Source organism: Ambystoma mexicanum, chromosome 2p, assembly GCF_040938575.1.
Source record: "Ambystoma mexicanum isolate Mex_15411 chromosome 2p, UKY_AmexF1_1, whole genome shotgun sequence".
Lineage (NCBI taxonomy): Eukaryota > Metazoa > Chordata > Amphibia > Caudata > Ambystomatidae > Ambystoma > Ambystoma mexicanum.
Genome location: NC_090923.1, coordinates 1,143,793,144 through 1,143,813,823, shown reverse-complemented (window position 1 = coordinate 1,143,813,823; position 20,680 = coordinate 1,143,793,144). Strand labels below are relative to the sequence as shown.

General features: G+C 47.0%; 1 protein-coding gene across 2 annotated transcripts in view; it reads left to right on the top strand.

Annotated features, from left to right (window-relative positions):
• G6PD (glucose-6-phosphate dehydrogenase) overlaps nucleotides 1-20,680 on the top strand; it is a 440,636-nt gene that overhangs the window by 174,904 nt on the left and 245,052 nt on the right. For both annotated transcript variants that reach the window (XM_069645233.1, XM_069645234.1), the window contains exons 5-6: nucleotides 387-604; nucleotides 1,637-1,795. In XM_069645233.1, the coding sequence (XP_069501334.1) occupies nucleotides 387-604; nucleotides 1,637-1,795 (377 nt within the window). The remainder of the gene's footprint in view (nucleotides 1-386; nucleotides 605-1,636; nucleotides 1,796-20,680) is intronic.

Genomic DNA, 20,680 nt, shown 5'->3' with positions numbered 1-20,680 from the left:
CTTAATACTAGAGACCAGTCTCTAAGACATTGCTTGAATGTCTGGTAGGTGCCACTGATTTGAACTGTTATCGTGCAGTAGTACTAGGAGCAAAAATGGAGTACACCCGAGTCTTTCCGTCTCAGTGACTCCTAGGTCTCCTTGTCAACAGAAAATGACGAAGGTCAAGTAACACGGCTGTGTGCATCAATGCATTGCCACTTTGGTCAATGACTTCTAAATATACATGTTTCACAACTATAAGATTATTTTCAGCAGTCCCCCTCCCCTCCCAGTTCTGAGATATAGCTGTGCCGTTGGCTAGTGCCCATAGTTCAGGTCTGTAAAAGGTTTGATTTCATCATTATCCTTAACATTCTACTTTTCTTTCTTTGTTTATCTTTCAGGCCCTTGCAGAGGATCAGCTGAAGCTGGACACATTCTTTGGACGAAATTCCTACATTTCTGGACAGTACAATGATCGGGGGTCCTTTGAAAAGCTCAACTCTCATATCAACTCGCTACCAAATGGCAAGATCGCAAATCGTCTCTTCTACCTAGCACTGCCGCCTAGTGTCTATGAGGACGTCACTAGGAATATCCGAGAAACCTGCATGAGCACAGAGTGAGACCTGTGCTTCTATGTAAGGGTCTTTGGGGTGGATTGAAGGGCCTGGTGGTGAGCGAGGAGACGAAGAGACATTTGAGGAGGGTGTGGAATTGGTGTAGGAAGTAGAAAGCTGTTTGAAGATTGGGACTGAGCTGTAGGGGAACAGGAATAGAGCTGTTAGGGAACGGGTTATGGTTGGGGTCCCAGTACTGGAATGGCAAGAGGTTCCGTAAGCCATGTCTCGGGTGCAATGGCCCAGCTTTGTTTGGTCTCACTACTATAAATGTGAGTGTAATAGGTTAGGATTGAGACCTGTAGAGAATGCATCTGCAACCTTTCGCTCTACAGATAGTTTTGGACTACACCTCGCATTAACCCTAGTCTGCATAGTCCACATGGAGGGGGTCCTGGGTGTCACAGCCCTAAACAACTGTAGAGCTGCAGGTTGCACAACCCTGCTAAAGATATAGCTGTGTGAAGTCCCCCAGTAGCACAATGGGCAGGCTGGGCAGAAGCTAGTGGTTTGGATTGGAGATCTGGGAGCCTATCCTTGCAGTTCTCCTGCATGGTCTTGGGGAGTGAAGCACACTCTGCTTTGCCTCTCTTGCTGAGTCTGTCTCCCTCTCCTCATGTATTCTCTCTGGATGGAATCAGATCATCTCCTGCCACTGTGCTGCACCCATTCTATGCCAAAGCCCTCATCCATCCTCACCCCTTTGAGGGGCCGCTATCCCTTATTCCTGACACTTTGCTTCACCTTCTCTGGGGTGGTCATGGATTCTGTCTTTCACAACTCTCTCTCCCTCACTCCTTAGCATCTTCTCCTCTTTGGGCTCTGCCTCACCCCAGCCCTCATTAATTCTCTCATTGCACCCTCCGCCTTTGTTCACACTCCTTCAATGGCTGGGGGGCTCTTACCTAATCCATTGCCTTCTGTTGCCTTTTCTCATGAAGTCTCCTCTTGTAATTCAGGCCTTTGCTCACTCTTATTTACTGAGCTGGCTCTCCCTCTCTTCAGGCTCACTCATTCTCTCTGGTTTCTTGCAGAGGATGGACTCGAGTCATTGTAGAGAAGCCCTTCGGGAAGGATCTGGCGAGCTCCAACAAACTGTCCAATCACATTGCATCACTCTTCAAAGAGGATCAAATATACCGCATTGATCACTACCTTGGGAAGGAGATGGTTCAAAATCTCATGGTTCTTCGGTGAGTCATGTTTTGGTTATCTCATGCAATGGGGAGTCCCTTGTTATGTCCCTTTTTGGTGTTGTGGTGTGTCTTGTTCTGTGGACCTTAGTCCAAGGTGGTCTATTCTCTGGATTCCCCACTTTGCCTCAATTAAGCTCTACCTTTTTTTGCATATGGTCCTCTGGATAGTGTCTATTTGGGTCACCTATGGTGCTTGCCAAACCTACTTTGTGGTAGCTTGAGGTGAGTGGTCTGTTCACCTATAACTGTAGTTCTCTGTTAAGGTATGCTTCTCTGATTCATAAGCGTTTTGAGTAATCCAGTGCAGCCAATTTGCCACTGTAACCTTTTTTTAAAATGCCTAGGCCAATGGAAAAAAATAGGGAGAAGAGTGTATTTAAGTATCCTCCAAGACAATAGGACCCTGCAAATGTTAAGGTTTGTGTGACATTTTCCAGAATTTCCGGGGAAGCATTTTAATACATTTTCCTCCTGCTTATCTGTACTGATGTTCTGTTTCGACTAGGAATCCGAGATCTAGATTTTTTTTTTTGCTTGAGTGGTACTGCAGGTTAACTGATACTCCTTCTCAAATAAAGGACCTCTGATTAAAAAGCATCAGAAAAGATTCAATAGAGGAACATTCACTATGGAATGAGGAGGCACATTGAGAGATTTATGATGAATTCCTGACCTATTTGTGCACCCTTGTCAGAATGCATGCAATGATATTTTCAGAAGGGGTGAAAGGTTCTATTCCACCTTGACAGGAATGTTGCATTGCACAGCTTTCCTCGCATAAAGTGAGCCTTGTAATACCCCAGTGAGGCTCGTACACCCATGTCCTTTGGTAGGGGATTAGAGACAATAACTACCTCCAAGACCTGAAACTCTTCAATGATCTTTGATTTCCTCTGCATCAGGTCTTAATGGCATTTTTGGCAAACCTATTGTCTGAATAAAATGGAACTCTTAACTACTTTCAGGCAGAATGAAGAAAGGGTTCTCTCTCTGGATGTTGGAAAATAAACTCCAACTGAACCAGTCTAAAACAGAGATAGTTGTTTGTCCATAAATAGAAATTGGTTAACTTGCTACCTCCGATTTCCTGTCCAACACTATTTGGAACTGCAACCAAATACAGTGAATCAGTAAAAAATCTGGGCTGGATTTGGCAGTCCAGTATGAGCTGCAATTTACAAGTCAATGAAATGATAAAATCGTTCTACCAACTGAAACTTCTTAAACCACTTTTACCGGTTATTTTTGAGACTGACCGACCTTTGGTGGTGGTAAACTCTCACAAATGGTGAACTCGACTAATGTAAAGTCTTGCTGTCTGGCATAACAAAATACCAACTTCCGTGCTTTCAAGTGGCCCAAAACTCTGTGGTGCGTCTGATTCTTTTTTAAAAAAAAATTATTTTTGCCACGAACGTTGCCAATTTCTGACTTTCGTAGAAGCGTACACTGGCTGCCGGTGCAGCAACGGATACAGTTAAAAATATTGTCTTGTCCAAGAGTATCCATGGCCTCACACCGTATTATCTGACACCTAAAATTGTAAAATATTGCCCCAATCGCATATTGCGATCTTTGGGACAAGAGCCTCCTGATAATTCTTCTCTCCAGAACTACTGCTTGTGGAGAAAGACTTTCTCAATGGCAGGGCATCGTGCGTGGAACTCTATCTCTGTACAATTGCGCCAGATGGATTCTCTAGCCATTTTTAGGAAACAATTGAAAACCTATTTGTTCAGATACATTTCCTGGGCCTTTAGGGCATGTTTATTATGTCATTAATTAGTCCATCTGCGCCTAGATGCAGTTCTCGGCCAGGTTCCTCTGTGGATATACGTGATATACATTCAAAAATCAACATCAAATCCGGTCATGCTACATTTTTCAGGTGCTTTGTCCTGGCAGTTGCTTGCCCTCTCGGTCCTTTCCAATACCCAGATGTGTCAAGTTAAAACTGACCCAACATTTATTTCCTCCTGATGTACAAAAAAGGTGGGGAGGAATGATGAGGCACTCAGTACCTCCCCCCCCCCATTAGCTGTTACCAGACGTGTTGGATGTCTCAGGCTAAAAAGGCGGCCTTGCCTTTTACCCTGTTCGTGAGATGTTCTTATTGTAACTCTTTCCTGAGCCTCCCAATATTACTGCTGGATTCTCTGGGGTTTTTTTTATTAACTTTGAAGGTGAGGCTTTTTCCAATCTTGCTCACCTCCTGCATTCGCTTTTATTTTGGGGGCCCTGGACTCCCTTTTTGGGTTTGCAATGCGAGGAGATGGTACTCGCCTGTTTCCCTGCAAGTAAAAATGTCAAACATATTTTGTTATGGCACTCCCCCTGCCGCCCCCCCCCCCCTCCCTCCCACACAAATATGTAGATGGTGGGTTTGGGGTAACTATATAGTAAGGAGGCACCTCCAGAGATCTTAAATTGCTGAACAAAAGCCTTACTAAGGTGAAACTAACCTGGGTTTCAGTTTTAATTGACTCACAAATCACATACAGCAAGTACTATATTGTCCCTTTTTAGTAGCATGGCTTATAAACCGGGTTCCCTCAAAATACTCTATCTGCGATTTAGTTAATTCTTGAGACATTTTGTTAAAATGCTCTGGGATTTTATGCTCCAGTCTGGTTTGTCTTTCAAAGGCAGAGGACGGGTAGAAAGATCATCCAGCTCTCTAGGCAACTCTGCCAGGCAAGCAATTCCTTTCAGTCTGTTCACCTGTTCCCAAAATCCCTCTTAGGCAATCTGTCTATGTCTTGGGGAAGGGCCTCCGTATTCAGTTCCCTCTAGAAAGGGCTTTTGTAAGCTGGATTTCCATCAGCTACTCCCGTATGAACCCCAATCTCCTTTTCTTCTGTCGGGAAGGCTCTCTTCCTTTGCTGCTTTCGCAAAAACTCCTCTCTTCCTATGTTGAGTTTAAATATCCAACAAACTCCACTCACAAGGCATTATTTCACACAGCAATGTTGGATTGGAAGGCTTGTGATAAGTTCTTATCACTTACCGACACCCACAAGGGTCCTCCCCTTTGCTTCAGTTAACCCATTGCATTATCTTTGTCAGAAGGGAATGTGTTTACTATGAGGTAGCCCTCCATTTAGGAATTTGACCTAAAAATTTGACTAAATATGGGTTTCTCTTACGTTCTGGTATGGACCTTTCTAATAAGAATTGTGTGTTCAGATTTACAATAGCATTCTGAATCCAGAGACCTCCTTTGTTTCTCTGGCTGTTTGCATAACCGTTATTCCAATATGCAAATGTATTCCTACAATTTAATCTATCCTTTTTATATCTATGGACTCCTCTTCACCCTTAATTCAAAGAGTTTTATTTTTCAAATGAGACGTTCAGTTCTAAACATAGAGCCAATAAGATACTTCCCAATTGTCACGTTCAAATGCATTTGTTTCTCGGAGCACATTTCACTCCACAAAACAGCTTGAATTCCATGTGTGTATTGACCCTTATGAGCTGAATACATCAGCTGGGACAGATATTCTCTGAAACAAGGGATTGTTGTATTAGGCTGCATCAAAGGAACTGGTTGCTGTGCCAGGGGGTATACAATAGCTCTGCAATTGAGACTGTACTTGCATATATGAACTTGTTGACCTTTGATCAGCTTGAAAAAGAAAGGACAAGAAAATCCTGTATTTTGAATTCCTTTTGCCTTATTTTATAGTTTTGCTCACAGGTCTTTGTCCTGGGTACACTGAGCTGTGCCATTAAATAAGATTTTTATTGGTATGTACATTCCTGGTCTCAAGAAGGCTCAGCTCTGCATACATCTACAACTTGGGTGAACCAGAGGTCACAGCTTTAGAGTCATGGCACTTAAAGCTACATTACATCTTGTGTCTCATGTAACATAATGTGCCATTTACCTTTTAAATAATACTTTGTTTTGTTCATGAATCTATAAACCACCTTTGCATTAACACATTTTTTTGAATTAATAAAACACTTGGTCTTCCTAGTTTTAATTAGTTTACACAATATTTCAAAGGAAAGCCATACAAAATGCACATGGTTTAACGAGAATCATTTAATTCAATCAAATAATAGTTTCTGTTTCTACCAGCAAACAAATCCACTTCCTGGTTAGAATTAATGAGACAAACACAAGTTCTATTGATATGCTGGCAGGAACAGCTGGACACTTCGACACTGCCTTGGGGGGTCAGTTCTCCTGGCCTTGACATTAGGAGGAAAGCCTTCTTGTTACAGGGCACCAAGCTACTACTGAAACTGCAGGACAAAATTAGGTTACTTCCATTTGATGAGACTCCGCAACTGATGACTTGATCACAAAGGAGAAGCCAACCCACACAGTTTCAAAATAGTCACAAGCTTAGGGACATTTCAATTCAAGATCCATGTCAGACGAGAACAAGGAGATGGATCTATGTCCACCAAAAGCAGCCGCACACTACACTCCTTGGCTTCAATGGAATAGCTCAAGAATGTATAATGTTGCACGTAGAGAGCACACTACTCTATTGGGTGGCCGCATGGCTTTGAGACTATTCCCTTGCTTGGCCCTCTGCTTCCTGGAAACAACCCTTCGACTAGTGCACTTTCTGGGGCTATCTGTAAATTGCAGAAAGCCCACTCTTATTGGGTTTTTTGTACTCTTCCGGTGGGTGAATTTATTCATTGTAGGAGAGTATTTAAGATACTTTGACCTTGGTCATTCCCTTCCTACAGAGAGATGTAGTTTGTGCTGTAGACTATTAGAGGCTACTGGACCTCCTGACCTTTTCAGTGTAGATGGTTTCCTTTACCAAGCTGAAAATTATATGTCATGATCTCTGCTTCCAAAAGGTCAGGGTTTTCCCAACTCCCTTGGAAGCAGATCCATAACCCAGGTTCCGAGTGCCAACCAGTCCCAATTGGGACCTTTTGGACCCAGTCCTGGCGCCAGTGGCACCAGGCTCATAAATATGCCCAGTCCCAGCGCTGGAAGCGCCGGGCTCATAATGCTTGGGTGGACTTACCTGCAGCAGACCATGCTGCTTACTTGCCTGCCAGTTGAGCCTCTGATCCTCTTCTGTTTGGAACTACTTTTCCTGTTGGGTGGGGCAGGAGCCACTCCCTAGATTCAGAACACTGGAACTCTTCTGGAAAGCAGGAACTCTCTTCTTACCTAGGCGTGGCTGTGGAAGGAGACACCTAAGCACTACAGGAGGCTATTTAAACCACACCCGATGGATGAATCTTGCTTTGCGTTATTCGGCATCCTCTGCAGCAGAACGCTCATCGTGTCTTCTGCATCTGATCCTGGGCCTAAGGAAAAAGGCTTACCATCCTGAATCCAGTCTTCAGGAACACCTATAAAGACAAGAAAGAACAGGTTAGCATTACGGTCTTCAGTGACAGCTCTTCACTTACCTGGTCCATCGGCTGTCACCAACGCCTCGCGCTGCATTCCGGCATCTGAAAGACAAAGGCTTACCTACTCTTCGTGCGCTCCGGAGGTCTTCACACTGCATTCCGGCATCTGAAAGACAAAAGCTTACCAACTCTTCGCACGCTCCGGAGGCCTTCGGCGCTGCATCCCGCATCTGAAAGACAAAACAAGGTGCGTTTAAAGACATTGGGGAACTTTAATACTCACGTGCCATTACTCCTTTCCACATCTAACCCAGTGGGTATTCCGGCACCCTGCAGCCGCTCCGAACTTGTACCTGCAAAATAAAAAGACAGTTAGAGCGCATCGTGAAGCAGGCAACAAGCGCTTACTTACGTGCTTCCAGGCGCTTCTATTCATCACACGGGCTCCATCTTCAACTCACTTCAGCCCGTCATCCGCCATCGCCGGAACCCTGCAAAACAAGAAACATCATTACTAAAGACTTTAAAGACATTAGAATTACTCGAAACTTACCGTTCGTGCAGTAAACGACGGACAGCAGTCCTCTGAAGTCAAGAGGCCTGCTCCCCTTATCCAGTGAAGAAACTGGTTACAGCACCCTGCCCCGAGGCAGATGCAGAGCACGGCGTTCACTTACCTAAGGTGAGAGCGTTAACCTTTGGGGTTCTACAGGAGAAGAGAAAGGGAAGAAGAGAGAGACATTCAATAACCCAGTTCCTTAATCCCATATTTTCTATCTGCAGACATCTTACCCTTCAAGTCAGACATACAGTGCACAGAGGTCCAGCCCAAAGAGCCAGCCGTGTGTTACACATCACATTTGCAGATACGGTATACGCCCAGTCAAGACCGGCGCCTCTACGGGAATCGGGTGAGCGTTACATTATATTTGAACACAGTTTGCTTTTGGACTTGGGGAATCGGGAGAACCAACCCCAATCTGGATGGTTTCTGCCTCTGAATCATGTGAACAAAGGAAGTGAGTTGGTGGTTGCCGATATCTTCTGAGGCTGCATGGCCCTTTCAATGAGATGGATCCTCTGGTCTCCCTTGTGACTGATTCTCTGGTTGTTTAGTGGGAGGGTCATGATACAATCCCTGGTGAGAACAGAGCAGACAGCTATACATAAATGAGCAGGAACTAAAAGCCATTGTCTTAGCTCGGACAATACAATGTTCATGTTTACGTGAATAAGCACAGGTGATGGGATCATAAAGGCTATGCAGGTTAGCATTGAGATTATGGGATGGCCACTCAAATGGGATTTTTTTTTTTTTTCCCTATGGCCACACATCTTGGTTTGTCCCTGAATGATAGAGCAGATATCCTCTGCATACTTGACCATAATGGTGCTTATGAGTGAGAAATTTCAAAGCCTGTACTTCTTTTGGCTTGGGGAGTCCTCACTCTAGAGGGCCTCTAGTGCAACAGAAATTGTGTCCAAGTTGTAACGGAATATACCTGTGGAAAGACACCCATCGAGTGTGCAACCACTGCCTTCCTTGAGCACCCAGAGGGGCGTTGTGCAAATAATTTAAGCACAAAACCCTAAAAGATCGACTCGCCAAACGGTGGGTGACCCATGCTATGAGGGCTGAATCTGAAACTCCAACTGGCACCTTTGTGTCAGACGTAGAAGGCCAAGGCAGCAAAGGCGCAGTTTCGGAAGCCGAAGACGTTTCAAGGGAACTTTCCGGCTCCCGCGCGTCTGTCACCAGCCCCGAAAGGCTGGTGCAGCGTGCTGCTATGGGTAAAACCCCTGATGACAAACGCACACAAACTGCATACAAACCTGGTTTGGGGCAATAGAGCACCCACCCCAAGAGGCGAGGTCCAACCCATTGCTGTGACTTGCAAAGCTTGGGACAAAATAAATCCGATACTAGAGACCAACCTCTTCTACCTGCTGGAACTACCTGTGTATAACATCATAGGAATTCCGCTAACACACGAGTCATCATTTAAGGAATGCTTCCAATCACTAGGGGTACAGACTCTGGGTGACCTGATACATTAGGACAGATTTGTGCGATCGGAAGAGCTGAGACTTGGGGTTGAACATAACGCTGTGACCCTGCTCCACTACTACAGACCGCGGGGTATTCTGAAAACCAAATGGCCCAACTTCCCCCTCATCTGGCTCAATGCTGCGTAATTAAACCTTTAACCTCCAATAAACTTGTTTCTACCATATATAAATTGCTTCGAAATGGGAAGGGAACACGGCAACAAACGTATAAAGCCACATGTGAAATATCCCTGGGGGAAGAGTTAAGCGAGGAGCAGTGGAAACTTATCTGCATGCAAACTAGATACATCATATCTACTACTCCTCCTCCCCCTTCCCTCGACCTAAATAGATTCTTTCCAGAACGGCCCCCTACCTGTAAGAGATGTGACGTGGAACCTGCAGAATTTTACCATGTGGCCTGGTGTTGCCGCCTGGTGTTGCCCCCGCATCAGGGCGTCCTGGACAGACATGGAGGATGCAATGAACAGAATGTTGCCCCACTTGAGGGAATAATCTCCCAAACTGTGGCTCCTGGCCATAATTGAGGGGCCACACGCACCGAAAAGAAATGACTGGGTATGGCTTCTGCACTGGCCAGATACGTGGTTGCCAGAACATTTGGGGGCGTGGGGGGTAGGAAAGCCAACCCACCTACATTTGCAAAGTGGATGGAAAATATGTCGCTATGTGAACAAATGGAATCCGAGTATGCCTCCACACTCCTGGCCTCCAGTCGCCCATTTGACTATTGGCCACCCTTCAGACAATCTTACTCGGAAACCAATCATGGGCCACAAACCCTGGAATCCTCCTAAGGATGTTAATAGGGAAAATTAGGTGGCCGAGAACTGACCCAGTCGTGAGAAGTGACTATGTACTGATCTGAGCCGCAAAAACGCATTCCTAACCCGGTGTCTGGTGACTTAATGTACTGTGAACTGGAAATACCCTTGTGAACTGGGGGGTTTGATAGGGGGGGTATGTTAGGGTTTTTATTTTCTTTCTTCTGGTTGACTTGTTGGAGTGTATTGTTGGTGCAATGAAAATGTAACAAAGTTTAAAAAAATTAAATAAACGGCATACAAACCTGAGCCATTCTTCAGATGCGCTGAAAGAAGGCTGCACACCGGCAGACGGCACCTCGCAGCCCACCAACCATACACACCAAAAGCCTGCTGTGCTTAAAAGTGGGACCATTAAAGTCCCATTAACACATCTCCCACACCTACTGTCCATGAGAAGGTGCCACAATATACTGCGGCTACCTCCCCTTTATCCCAGTCACTACAGAACAAAGGGCTTATGGAAATACTGAAGCTATTGTGTTGCCACTGTCTGAAACACCCAAGACTGGAACCTGGTCTAGAGAACTTTTCGAGGACACTATGCACAAGGTCTGCTCTTTTGTAACATTCCTGGAAAAATACCCAAATGGGCAGAAAACCTTACACTTGGAATTGTGGCTGCCTTTAGAAATGGGACTGCCTTTAGCTAAATCTGCAAGGCGTCAACCTTCTCCCACACATACTATTGTGAACAACACTCGGCAAACTCCTTGTCACATAAGCCACTTGTGACTCTTACCAGGATGAAGGGGAAGAAGATCATGATGTGTGGTGTGATGATCAGGATGATCCGGACGACTATAATCAGTATGACCTAGACTTAACCCTTGACTCTCCTGATGTTGTCACACCTGAGTGGTCACATTTCCCCCATTGGTGACCAAGTTTTGTTCAATTACTTATTAAAAAAAGGCTGCCAATCATTTGAATATTCAAACTCCACGGTGGAGGACACTGATTACGTAGAGGATATTTAAATGAAAGGAAAGCCGTTAGTCAGGCTATTCCACTTTCAGTCAATAAAGAAAATATTGCCCCATCTCGAACTACACCTTCACTGACTCGGGCAGTCCACCCCAGGGTCAAAGGTTTTTAAGCCATTCCCTTCCGACTCTTTTTATATTAAAAGTAATGTGAAGCCTGATTCCCTAGTGGTCACCACCACTACGAAAAGGATGGGTGTTCCACTGTCTAGTGCTGAAGCACCTCCCAATAAAGAGTGCAAAAGATTGTATAACCTGGGCAAAAGGGTAACCAGTAATTTAACACTGTGCCAATGTAGTCATCACGGATTCCCTGGCGGTGACCTCCTATGTGGCCAGAGGACGGCAGCCGCTACCGGATCCTGACCGCGGGAGCAGCTATATGAGGGAGGATCAGATGGGAGGAGATCACCACCGGGAGATGTCATGGCTCCATTGAATGAGACTTGGTATCCCCCATTTGCCCATGAAAGCCCCCCCCCCTTACCGAATACCCTAATGGCCTATTGCGATGCGTCTGTTCCCCACCTTACGGAAAACAGAGAAACCTTTTCCCAACATCCTTGAGACCAAACTAAAAGCTCCAAGAAAGCCTTTTTCAGTTCTAATTCCTCTTCATATAGAATTGATCCTTCATATGGAATTATTGAGAGAGTTTCTCCAAGTATTGTGCATCAATTGATATCAGTGGACTCCAATTACCACAATCGCCAAAGTACTGAGACAGAGACAAGTAGGATGAAGGAAACCATGCAGAGCAACAGGAGCCTCGAGCTCAATGAGCGTGCTAGTTGTTTTGAGACAGCACCTATGTGTGGGACGTTCAAAAAATGGAAGCCAAACTGAGAAGAGGCTCGGGTGAAGTAGTTGCATATCCCTTGGGGGCGTGCGGAAGCTGGAGTCACGAGTCTGTTTGGCGGAGCCAAGGAGCTTGCCAGCAAATGGGGAAATAATTGTGAGTGGAAGTAGGGCTGTAGAAATGCCAGAAATATCAAGCTGATTCCTGGGCGTTCGGCAGCAGTAGGAAGCAGCGTTACCTCACCGAAACCTGAAGGCGTGCAAGAGCAGAGCCACGGGAGAAGGTGAAGCGACATCGAAGCAGTCCAGAGTGGAAGGCAAGCGGCTTAAGCTATGCCGCGTCAGCCAGAGATGGTCTGAAGACGCCAGGCAGAGCCAGTGAGTCAGCCCAAGCAGTGGCGATGAGAAGATGGTTTGTAAGACAAAAAGGCATAATACAAATGCAACCCCTAATGAGAGATGAATGCATGGTTAGGGAGGGTGAGGTGGGAGGATAGGAGAAAGTGATCACTCCAGGAGAGAGGAGTGGAGAGAGGGACAGAGGGGAAGGTCAGAAGAAATCAGAGCATCAAGAGTGTGCCCTGCAGAATGAGTAGGCCCAGACGGGAGAATAGAGAGTGAGAGAGAGTCGCAGAGGTCACGAAAGAGTCCAGTGGGGGGACAGGAGGCATCAAGGTGGATGTTGAAGTCTCCAAGAAAGAGGAGTTGAGGACAAGAGTGAGGAGGAGAGGTCAGCCCACTCAGAGAGGAAGGAGGAAATTTGACCAGGTGGCCGATAGATAGTAGCCACAGTAAGAGAATGGCTAGGAGAGAGAGAGAGTCGGCAGACAAGACATTCAAAAGAGGAGTAGGTCTGCGTAGGAGTGACAGTGGCAGGAATCCACTCAGGGAAGATAAGGGCAACACCCCCACCTGCACGGTTGGGCGTGGGCACGGAGAAGATCTTGTAACCGTCAGGAAGGAGTGTGTCAAAGCTGGTGACAGAGCTGGCTGTGAACCATGTCTCAGTGAGACCGATAACGTCAAGGTCCAGTTCCTCAAGAAGGTGACAGATATCAGAGGAATGCTTGATGGCAGAGCGAGAGTTAAGAGTGGCAATGTGGAGAAGGTTGCCAGCCTTGAAGGAGTTCCGGGGGGGGTACAGATCAGGGGTACGCCCTGCGGAGGTATAGAAGAAGGAGGTGAAGAAGGATCACTAGAGGGGGCAGGGAGGGAGGGTAGAGGCAAGGTAGCCGAGGACAGAGGAGGGGGGACAGCGGGAGAGGAAAGGAAGTTGATGAGGCGAGGGAAGCGTCTATCAAAGAGGTGAAGGTTGGACTGAGGATCTTGGACCAAGACGGTCCCATTTGCATAGACATTAATGATGGCCTTAGAGGAGCAGAAGGGGGCCAGGAGGACATCCCAACGGGTGCCACCATTAATGGGAGAAGAGGAGAAAGGAGAGAGCACAGAGACCATATGAAGGGTCCATAGGTCAGGCGTAGGCACAAAAAAGAGGATGTCAGTAAGAGTTTCCTTGGAGCAGGCACTGGTATAGGTGTCAGTGATAGGGAGGCCTGGGTTGGAGACCAGGATGTCCTTTTTAAACTTTTTCCTACCAGATTTAGTGAGGAGAGCAGGATAGTCGATGGAGAAGCAGTTAGAGAAGATGGGCGAGATAGAGAGCACCATGGAGTAGGAGGGAGTGCAGGGGGGGGGAAGACAGACGATGCGAGAGCCCGCAGACAGGAATAGAGCGGCAGGCACAGGTTTACCACAGTTCAGAACAACAACAGTAATGTGTATTAGGTACACAGTGGAGAGCCCACCTAAGTTTGAGAATCCTGCGAGGGGAGAAAAACCCTAGTTTAGCACAATTCAGAAACAACAGCAGTAATGTGTATTAGGTACACAGTGGAGAGCCCACCTAAGTTTGAGAATCCTGCGAGGGGAGAAAAAACCCTAGTTAACCACAACTGTTGGACACAGTGAGGTGAAGACACCAATGCGAATGTAGTGGCCCAGTGTAGGTGGGGTGGGCCGGGAGAAGGTGGCGATAGAAAGTGATGCTGTCGCCTGGCGTCCCCTGCGGACACCTGCAGACACACAGGGAGCCGCAACTGTAGGAGTCGCCCTTGGCCTAGGGGCCCTTAGCCACAGGGGGCTGCCGGGCAGAGGGCTGCCCAGGAGGGAATGGTTATAGGAAGAGGAAGGGGAGGGGGGGGGTGTGGGCGGGCAGGGAGGCGGGAGGGAGAAGAGGACCAGGAAGTGGGAGGGGAGGGGAGAGCAGGCACAACAACGCGCTCAGAGCGCGGATGCAAAAGGCATCCAAGGAAAAAATAAACACTTGCTACTCACGGAGGCCCGCTAGGGCCAGGCAGGGCTTCCTAGGCCTATGCTTTCAGCAGGGCTACCGGCGACCGCTCACCCACGCTCAGCTCAACAAGAAGCGAGCTAGGAGTCCAGTTCGCGTTTCAAAAGAGCACAGTGCTGGGGACAAAGATGGAGGACGCCAGGGAGTTAGCAGGTTCCATGCACAAAGCGGCATTAGCAGCGTGACCTGTGGATTGAAATAAATAGGTAGTCAAACGAAGCAGGGGATGCTTACTATGCGGGCAGGCAGAGTACCTAGCATGGTGTGGCCACTTACCTGAGAGCTGCGTGGTGCGCAAGTCCAGGAGAGGAATATTGTAAGCCCCTGGGTGTAGAGCTGTATACACTCGTGTAATAGTGCTGCGCATGCCCGGAGCGTCGGTTACTGCTCCCAGGCGCATGCGCGAATGGAGTAGGAAATGCAAAATGTGGAACGGATTGGGGCAGAGTGGCGGCTTGTAACCAGGGTGACGTGCAAGCCGGCCCTTTGAATACGGATGTATGGAAGTACACACAAAGGCAATATAGACGGGCAGGAGGACCTGGACCCCAATGTCTAAGCCGGGTAATGCTGGTAAAATGTAGCCTGAAAATGCTAGCCGGCAGCAATGTGTGCAAACGGATGCAAAAATCGAGAGGAAGAAGCTGGATGTGAACACCCTGTTTATAATAAGGGGTGCTGGATACAGGGCTACAGGGGTGTCCAAAGGGTGTGATGGACAGGCTGCAAGGTATAGTGTAGCCAAGACAAAGGCTGAGGCTGGAGCCCATTGCTGGAGGGGGAAAAACTAGTAAAATTCAAACATGTTGAGGGTTGGAGATTATGGAGGCGCGGGCAAGGAGAGAGCGATGAGAAGGGACACTCAGTAGTAGCGATTGTCCGGGGGCAAAGCTTCATTCAGCCCTTTCTCAATGGACCGCAGTTTCAAAACCCACCATGCATCTTTATAGTTTAAAGCATTTCTTATGTTCACTGTGTTCTGGATTTTCTCGAGCACCCACCATTTCAGTTGGTCTTAATTGTGTTGGAATTCTATGAAATGGGGTACCAATGGGGCTGTTAGAGTCCGACATCCGATTTTGGAACGATGTTCCACAATGCGTTTGTGGATTGGTCTTGTAGTTTGGCCCACGTACCGTAGGCTGTAGGGGCATTCTATTGCATAAACAACATTTGGTGTTTTGCTGTTCGTAAATTGACGCAAGGTCCAGTCCTTGCCTTCAATTTGGAAAGTCTTGATTTTGTTGGTGAACCGGCATACTGTGCAAGAGCCACACGGGTGGTGTTCTGTAATTTCTCTAAGGTTCATTAGTCCTGTCCTGAGGGTTTTCTTCGTGAGTCCCGCATGAGTGAGCCATTCACTGATGTTTTTGGACCTTTTTGAGGGCCATTCTGGGTGGTGGTTCACCTGGAAGTGCCTGGTGAATCAGTGGTCTTTATCCTATTAGTATTGGGTCCAAAGGTGGTTACACAAGTGATTCTGTTCTGTGTCTCTGTTCTTAGGCTGTAAAGTTTCACGAGGGATACACAGAACTCTTTCTGGTGTTCTTGAGCAGTTTTTTTGTGTATCCCCGAGCAAGTAATTTTGATTCCAAAATGTCTGCATGTTACCTGTAGTTGTGGGTGTCAGAGCAGTTGCGCCTCAATCGCAAAAATTGACCAAACAGAAGGTTGGTTTTCAGACTTTGTGGATGATTACTGCGGTAGTGAAGTAAGGAGTTCCTATCTGTTTCCTTTCTGTAGAGAGTGCAGACCAGTTTCCCCTCCTCAGCCTTTAAGGTTAAGTCCAAGAAGTTGATTTCTGTCCTGCTACTGCTGATGGTAAATTCTAGCACAGTGGAACGGGTGTTAAGCCATTCATAAAAATCAATGAGTTCACAGGCAGGGCCCTTCCAGATAAAAAAATATATTGTCCATGTAACGAAACCAACGGGTGATGTTGTTCCAGAAAGGGTTGTGATGGTTTTGTACATGAAGGGATTCGAATTCAGCCATATAGATGATAGCCAGGCTGGGGGCAAAAGCTGCCTCCATAGCTGTTCCAGATGTTTGAAGGTAGAAAGTGTCATCGAACATGAAGAAATTCTTGGTCAGGGCGATTTCAAGTAGTTCCAGAAGGAAGTTGACTGGAACTCTCTCCTGTTCCATGTGGTGAGTCAGGTGGTGCTGGATGCAGTTCAGGGCTTCTTGTGGAATACTGGTATATAAAGCTTTTATATCCAGTGTTACCAGTATGTCTGTCGTATTGTCAAAAGCTGTGTTTTCAAAGATATTAATGGTCGACATGGTGTCTTTAAGGTATGTGGGAGTAAGTTGGCATAAGGGTTTCAAAAAGAAGTCAATGAATTTGCATAGAGGTTCAAGAATGGAGCCACAGCCTGATATGATGGGTCTTCCTGGGGGCTGTGTGGCGTTTTTGTGAAGTTTTGGGAGCGCGTAAAAAGCTGGTATTCTCTCCTCCAAAGTGTTGAGAAAGGATTCCTCTTTCTCTGTGATCCATTCATGTTCCAGAGCATATCTGGTGCAAAGCGTAATTTCCTGTTTAATCATAGGTGTGGGATCCTTGTTAAGTACTTTGTAGTTGGTTCTGTCGTCCAGTAAGGCCATCACCATTTCCTTGTATTGTTTTGTATCACGATGCCTCCTCCCTTGTCTGCGGCTTTAATCACAATGTTATTAGTGGATAGTTGCTTGAGGGCCCTGCGTTCAGCATTGGTGAGGTTGTGTCTGATGGCTGGCTGCGTTTTTTGGAGTTTAGCAATCTCTTGTCTGACACATCTTTCAAAGATAATGAGAGCTGGGTCTGTCTCGTTATCCCTTGGGCAGTAATTAGATTTAGGTTTCAGACCCATATTCTCTGGTTCTTGTCTCTGGTCAGTGTCTTTAAAGTGGACTTTAAGTCTGATAGATCTGAAGAAGTGTTGTAATTCATTCTCCAACCCAAACCAGTCTGTCTGGTTGGTGGGAACATATGAGAGGCCTTTGGTGAGCACTGTCAGTTCTTCTTTGGTAAGGTGCTCACCTGAGAGGTTAAAGACTGGTACTGAGTCTGAAGTGATTACCAGTGTCTGTTGCGGCGCTGTCCTCTGGGTCGATGCCATGGTGGGTAACTGATCATTGGCATTGGTGGGGGGCCCCCAGAAGCTGTTTCTGGGGCCCCCTTGCCCTAAAGAAAGGCAGTGGGTGAGGAAAGAAAGGTCTCGGCTGTACATTCAGACCGTACTCTGTATTGGGATCATCTGGACCCGAGCCTGAGCTAGATGTATCTGAGAAGGTGACCCAGCGTTTTCTCTGTCGGGCTGCACCTGCTGTATTTTGGGCTTTCTCCTTATCTTTTTCTTTGTAATCAGGTGCCAGACCAGATACGGATAGACGTTTTCTATTTTGAATGATTGCATGTCCTTGGCCAATTTTTTTTGTGCTTTTTTTTTTCCAGGGTGTCTGCCATAAATTGGTCCATTATTTTGTTTATTTCCTTCAATTTATCACACGCATTATCTAGTGCAGTGTGATAAATTGAAGAAAAATGTCTTTTCCATTTTCCAATTCAATTTTTATTTTGAGGTAGATCCGTTGCGCCGTGGTGATCATCAAAACCATCAGGTCGCGGCTACACTTGGTGGCAATTTGGCTAAAACCAAGCCTGTATTCCTGGTCTTCAAGGAACAGTGCAGGCTCGTTTTGAATTGTTAATCCTAATGGCACTAGGTTAGCTCTGAGGTAGTCTCAAGAAATTGCCATGCACATCCGTCCTGAAACATTTTTTGTTGAGCTTTAGGAGTTCATCTCCTGGTGCCGTAGATGTTGTCATCAGAAGTGCTCCTGGCATATTAAAGAGCGAAGGGCCTCTAATGATGTTGTTCGTTTGGTCCTCTGAAAAAGTGTATGCTCCATGCTCGGGAGAGCAGGAAAAAGGGGGGGGTGGGAGGGAAGAGGGGGTGGGGGTGGCCTAGAGGGGCTCAATCCTGCTGGTTGGACCATCCTGTTAGCAAAGTGGAGCCAGTTCCTTGGCTCAGTTGAGTGTTTTGCGGTGAGCCACAGGTATCTGTGGCTTGGCGATCCTGTAGAAGTGGTCCCGGTGGGCTGCTGTGTCTCTTGGCTGCTGTTCTCCTCGGCTGGTCTCTGAATAGTGACTGACCAATAGAACGTTAACCTTTAATCCCGGAGCACACTTAACTCTAGTCACAGGGGCTACTCTAGCTTTCATTTGCAAAGCTGCCACTTGAGTTCAGTGTGTACCTTCACACAACATTACTGTTTACAAATTCTAAAGGTGACACACAGGTGGGCCAGGCAGTGTTAAAGCATCTTTTTGCCGCTCTATCTTCAAATAACACCCCTCCTTCTCAAAGTACTGATCGCTAATCTATGCAAAGCATGTGATTCTAAGCAGATCCACAAGCCTCAGAAGGCATACATTACTTCCCATAATCTTAATTTGAATGGATTGTGTCCTCCAACGTATTTCTCATCTTCGACATGTGATGTCCAGCTTCGGAACATTTTTCAGCAGAGGGTGCCCTGTGTCGATGTCCCTCGGAGGCCTCCGTTGAGGGTGATGTCATCGGATGTTATAAGTAGCACACACGGTGCCCATTGGCATCAGTTCCGTTTTTCCTCAATGCGTTTGCTTCATGAGAAACTTGGTGCACCTCGTACTTGTAAAAGTATTCGCTGTTCTTAGTCTACAGCTCCAAGATGTCCATCACAGACCCACATCGAGTCTCTGTGGTGCTTCGGTGAGGGCCACGATACGGATGTGCTCCAAGTGTCAATTCATGATGGGAAAGGCCTTGAGGGAACGAAAGGGGAAGCTCAAGGTAGGCAAGGTTTCCAAACGCCCTAAGTCCAGACCTGCTGGGCCTTCGACCGATGAGGTGACTCTCCTCGGCGGAAGGCCAGACGCTCTAGGTCTAGGAGTGGTTCCCGCCACTCTTTGTCCAATAGATCGAGAAGGCACTGCTGGTCTCCTTCCTCTTCGTCTTTGTCAGGCGACTCCCCCGAGAGGATGACATGCCCATCCAAAAAGTCGACTCCGGCAGAATGGGAGGCTTTCCGTGTGGAAATGCTGAAAATGTTTGATAAACAGGGCTGGGCTCCGACTGCATTCTGTGGAAGTCAGTATGGAGCGGTCTCGGCCAGATGCGCTCTTGAGCCGAGTAAACGGTGTGATCCACATAGAGAGCCCTCAAGGCCTCGTTCGGACAAGGTATCGAAGGATCACTTGAGACATAGGGAGAGGTCAAGGTCATTGCCGCCTTCGAAGCCCTTGCAGCCCACAAAGCCATCGGCGACGCAGCCGTCGGTAGTGCTCATCGGGTCGCCGACCCCTGTCAGGCTTTCGACGCCAGCTGTGCCCATTTTACTGGTGCAGCCACCAGTGAGTGATGACCCTCCGAAGAAGGCAGTAACTAAGTCAACGCCTTTGACAATTTCGAAGCCTCTGGGTACCACACCAGAGAAGAGCAATGCCCCTCTACCGGAAAAGGATTTTTCATTTTTTTTATTTTTTTTTATTTTTATTTTTTAAATTCCCTCACATTTTTGAGGAGTAGAAGCTTTCGGATGAGGATGAGGCCCCTTTTGGTCTCCAGTTTGAGACCCTGAATGTGCCTGAACACTTAATTTCAGAGGAGAGTAGGATGCAAGATCTCTGTGATACTTTGCATAATGCGAGTGGTATAGACCCCTCTCGTGAGCTGAAGTTCGGCAAGCCGGACCCAGGGGAGCATGCCGACTCCTCATACAGACAACTTATGTCTAGAGTTGTTGAATATTTGGGCTGCTCTAGACCTCCTGTGTATTATTATGATCAGGATGATCTAACAGACATTTTGGACAAGGGTCCACCTACGGATCCCATGTTACCTTTCCATGTGGCTCTGTTAAAAAAAAAAGTTGGCCAGGAATTGGGAAACTCAAATCTCTTACAAGAAAATACCACCCCTCCAGTAGCAACCCCAGCTACCTGTCAACACACCCCACTCCCGAGAGTGTGGTGGTGTCCAGGCAGCTACGGCTACCTTGAAACAGGCAGCATACCCTACCATCCCTCCTGATAGGGACGATAAGCGTGTAGATGGGTGGGTGCGAAAGGTATTTTCGGCTGGGAGTATGGCGTTGCAATCTGCCAACTCCACTGGTGCCCTGGCAACAATTTTGTACATTCTGTTGGAGTGCATCCCGATGGCGGCGGAGCATATTCCTTGGGGTGAAGAAAGGGACGGCTTCCAGGCTATTAAGGACGGCAAGGAAGCCATGTTTGAGTCCCTTCAGTCTGGGTTGGATTCTGCAGATAGCATCAGCAGGTCCATGGCTATGAGTTCTTTGATATGCAGGAATGCGTGATTACGAAAGTCTGGTTTTGCACCTGATGTGCAGGCTTGACTTCTCAACATGCCATTTGACGGGTCTCATCTTTTTGGCAGCAAGGCTGACGAGAGACTTGAGAAGTTGCAGACCTCTAAAGCGGCAGCCAAGTCTTTAGGCGCCGCCGTTAGGCAACCTTTGC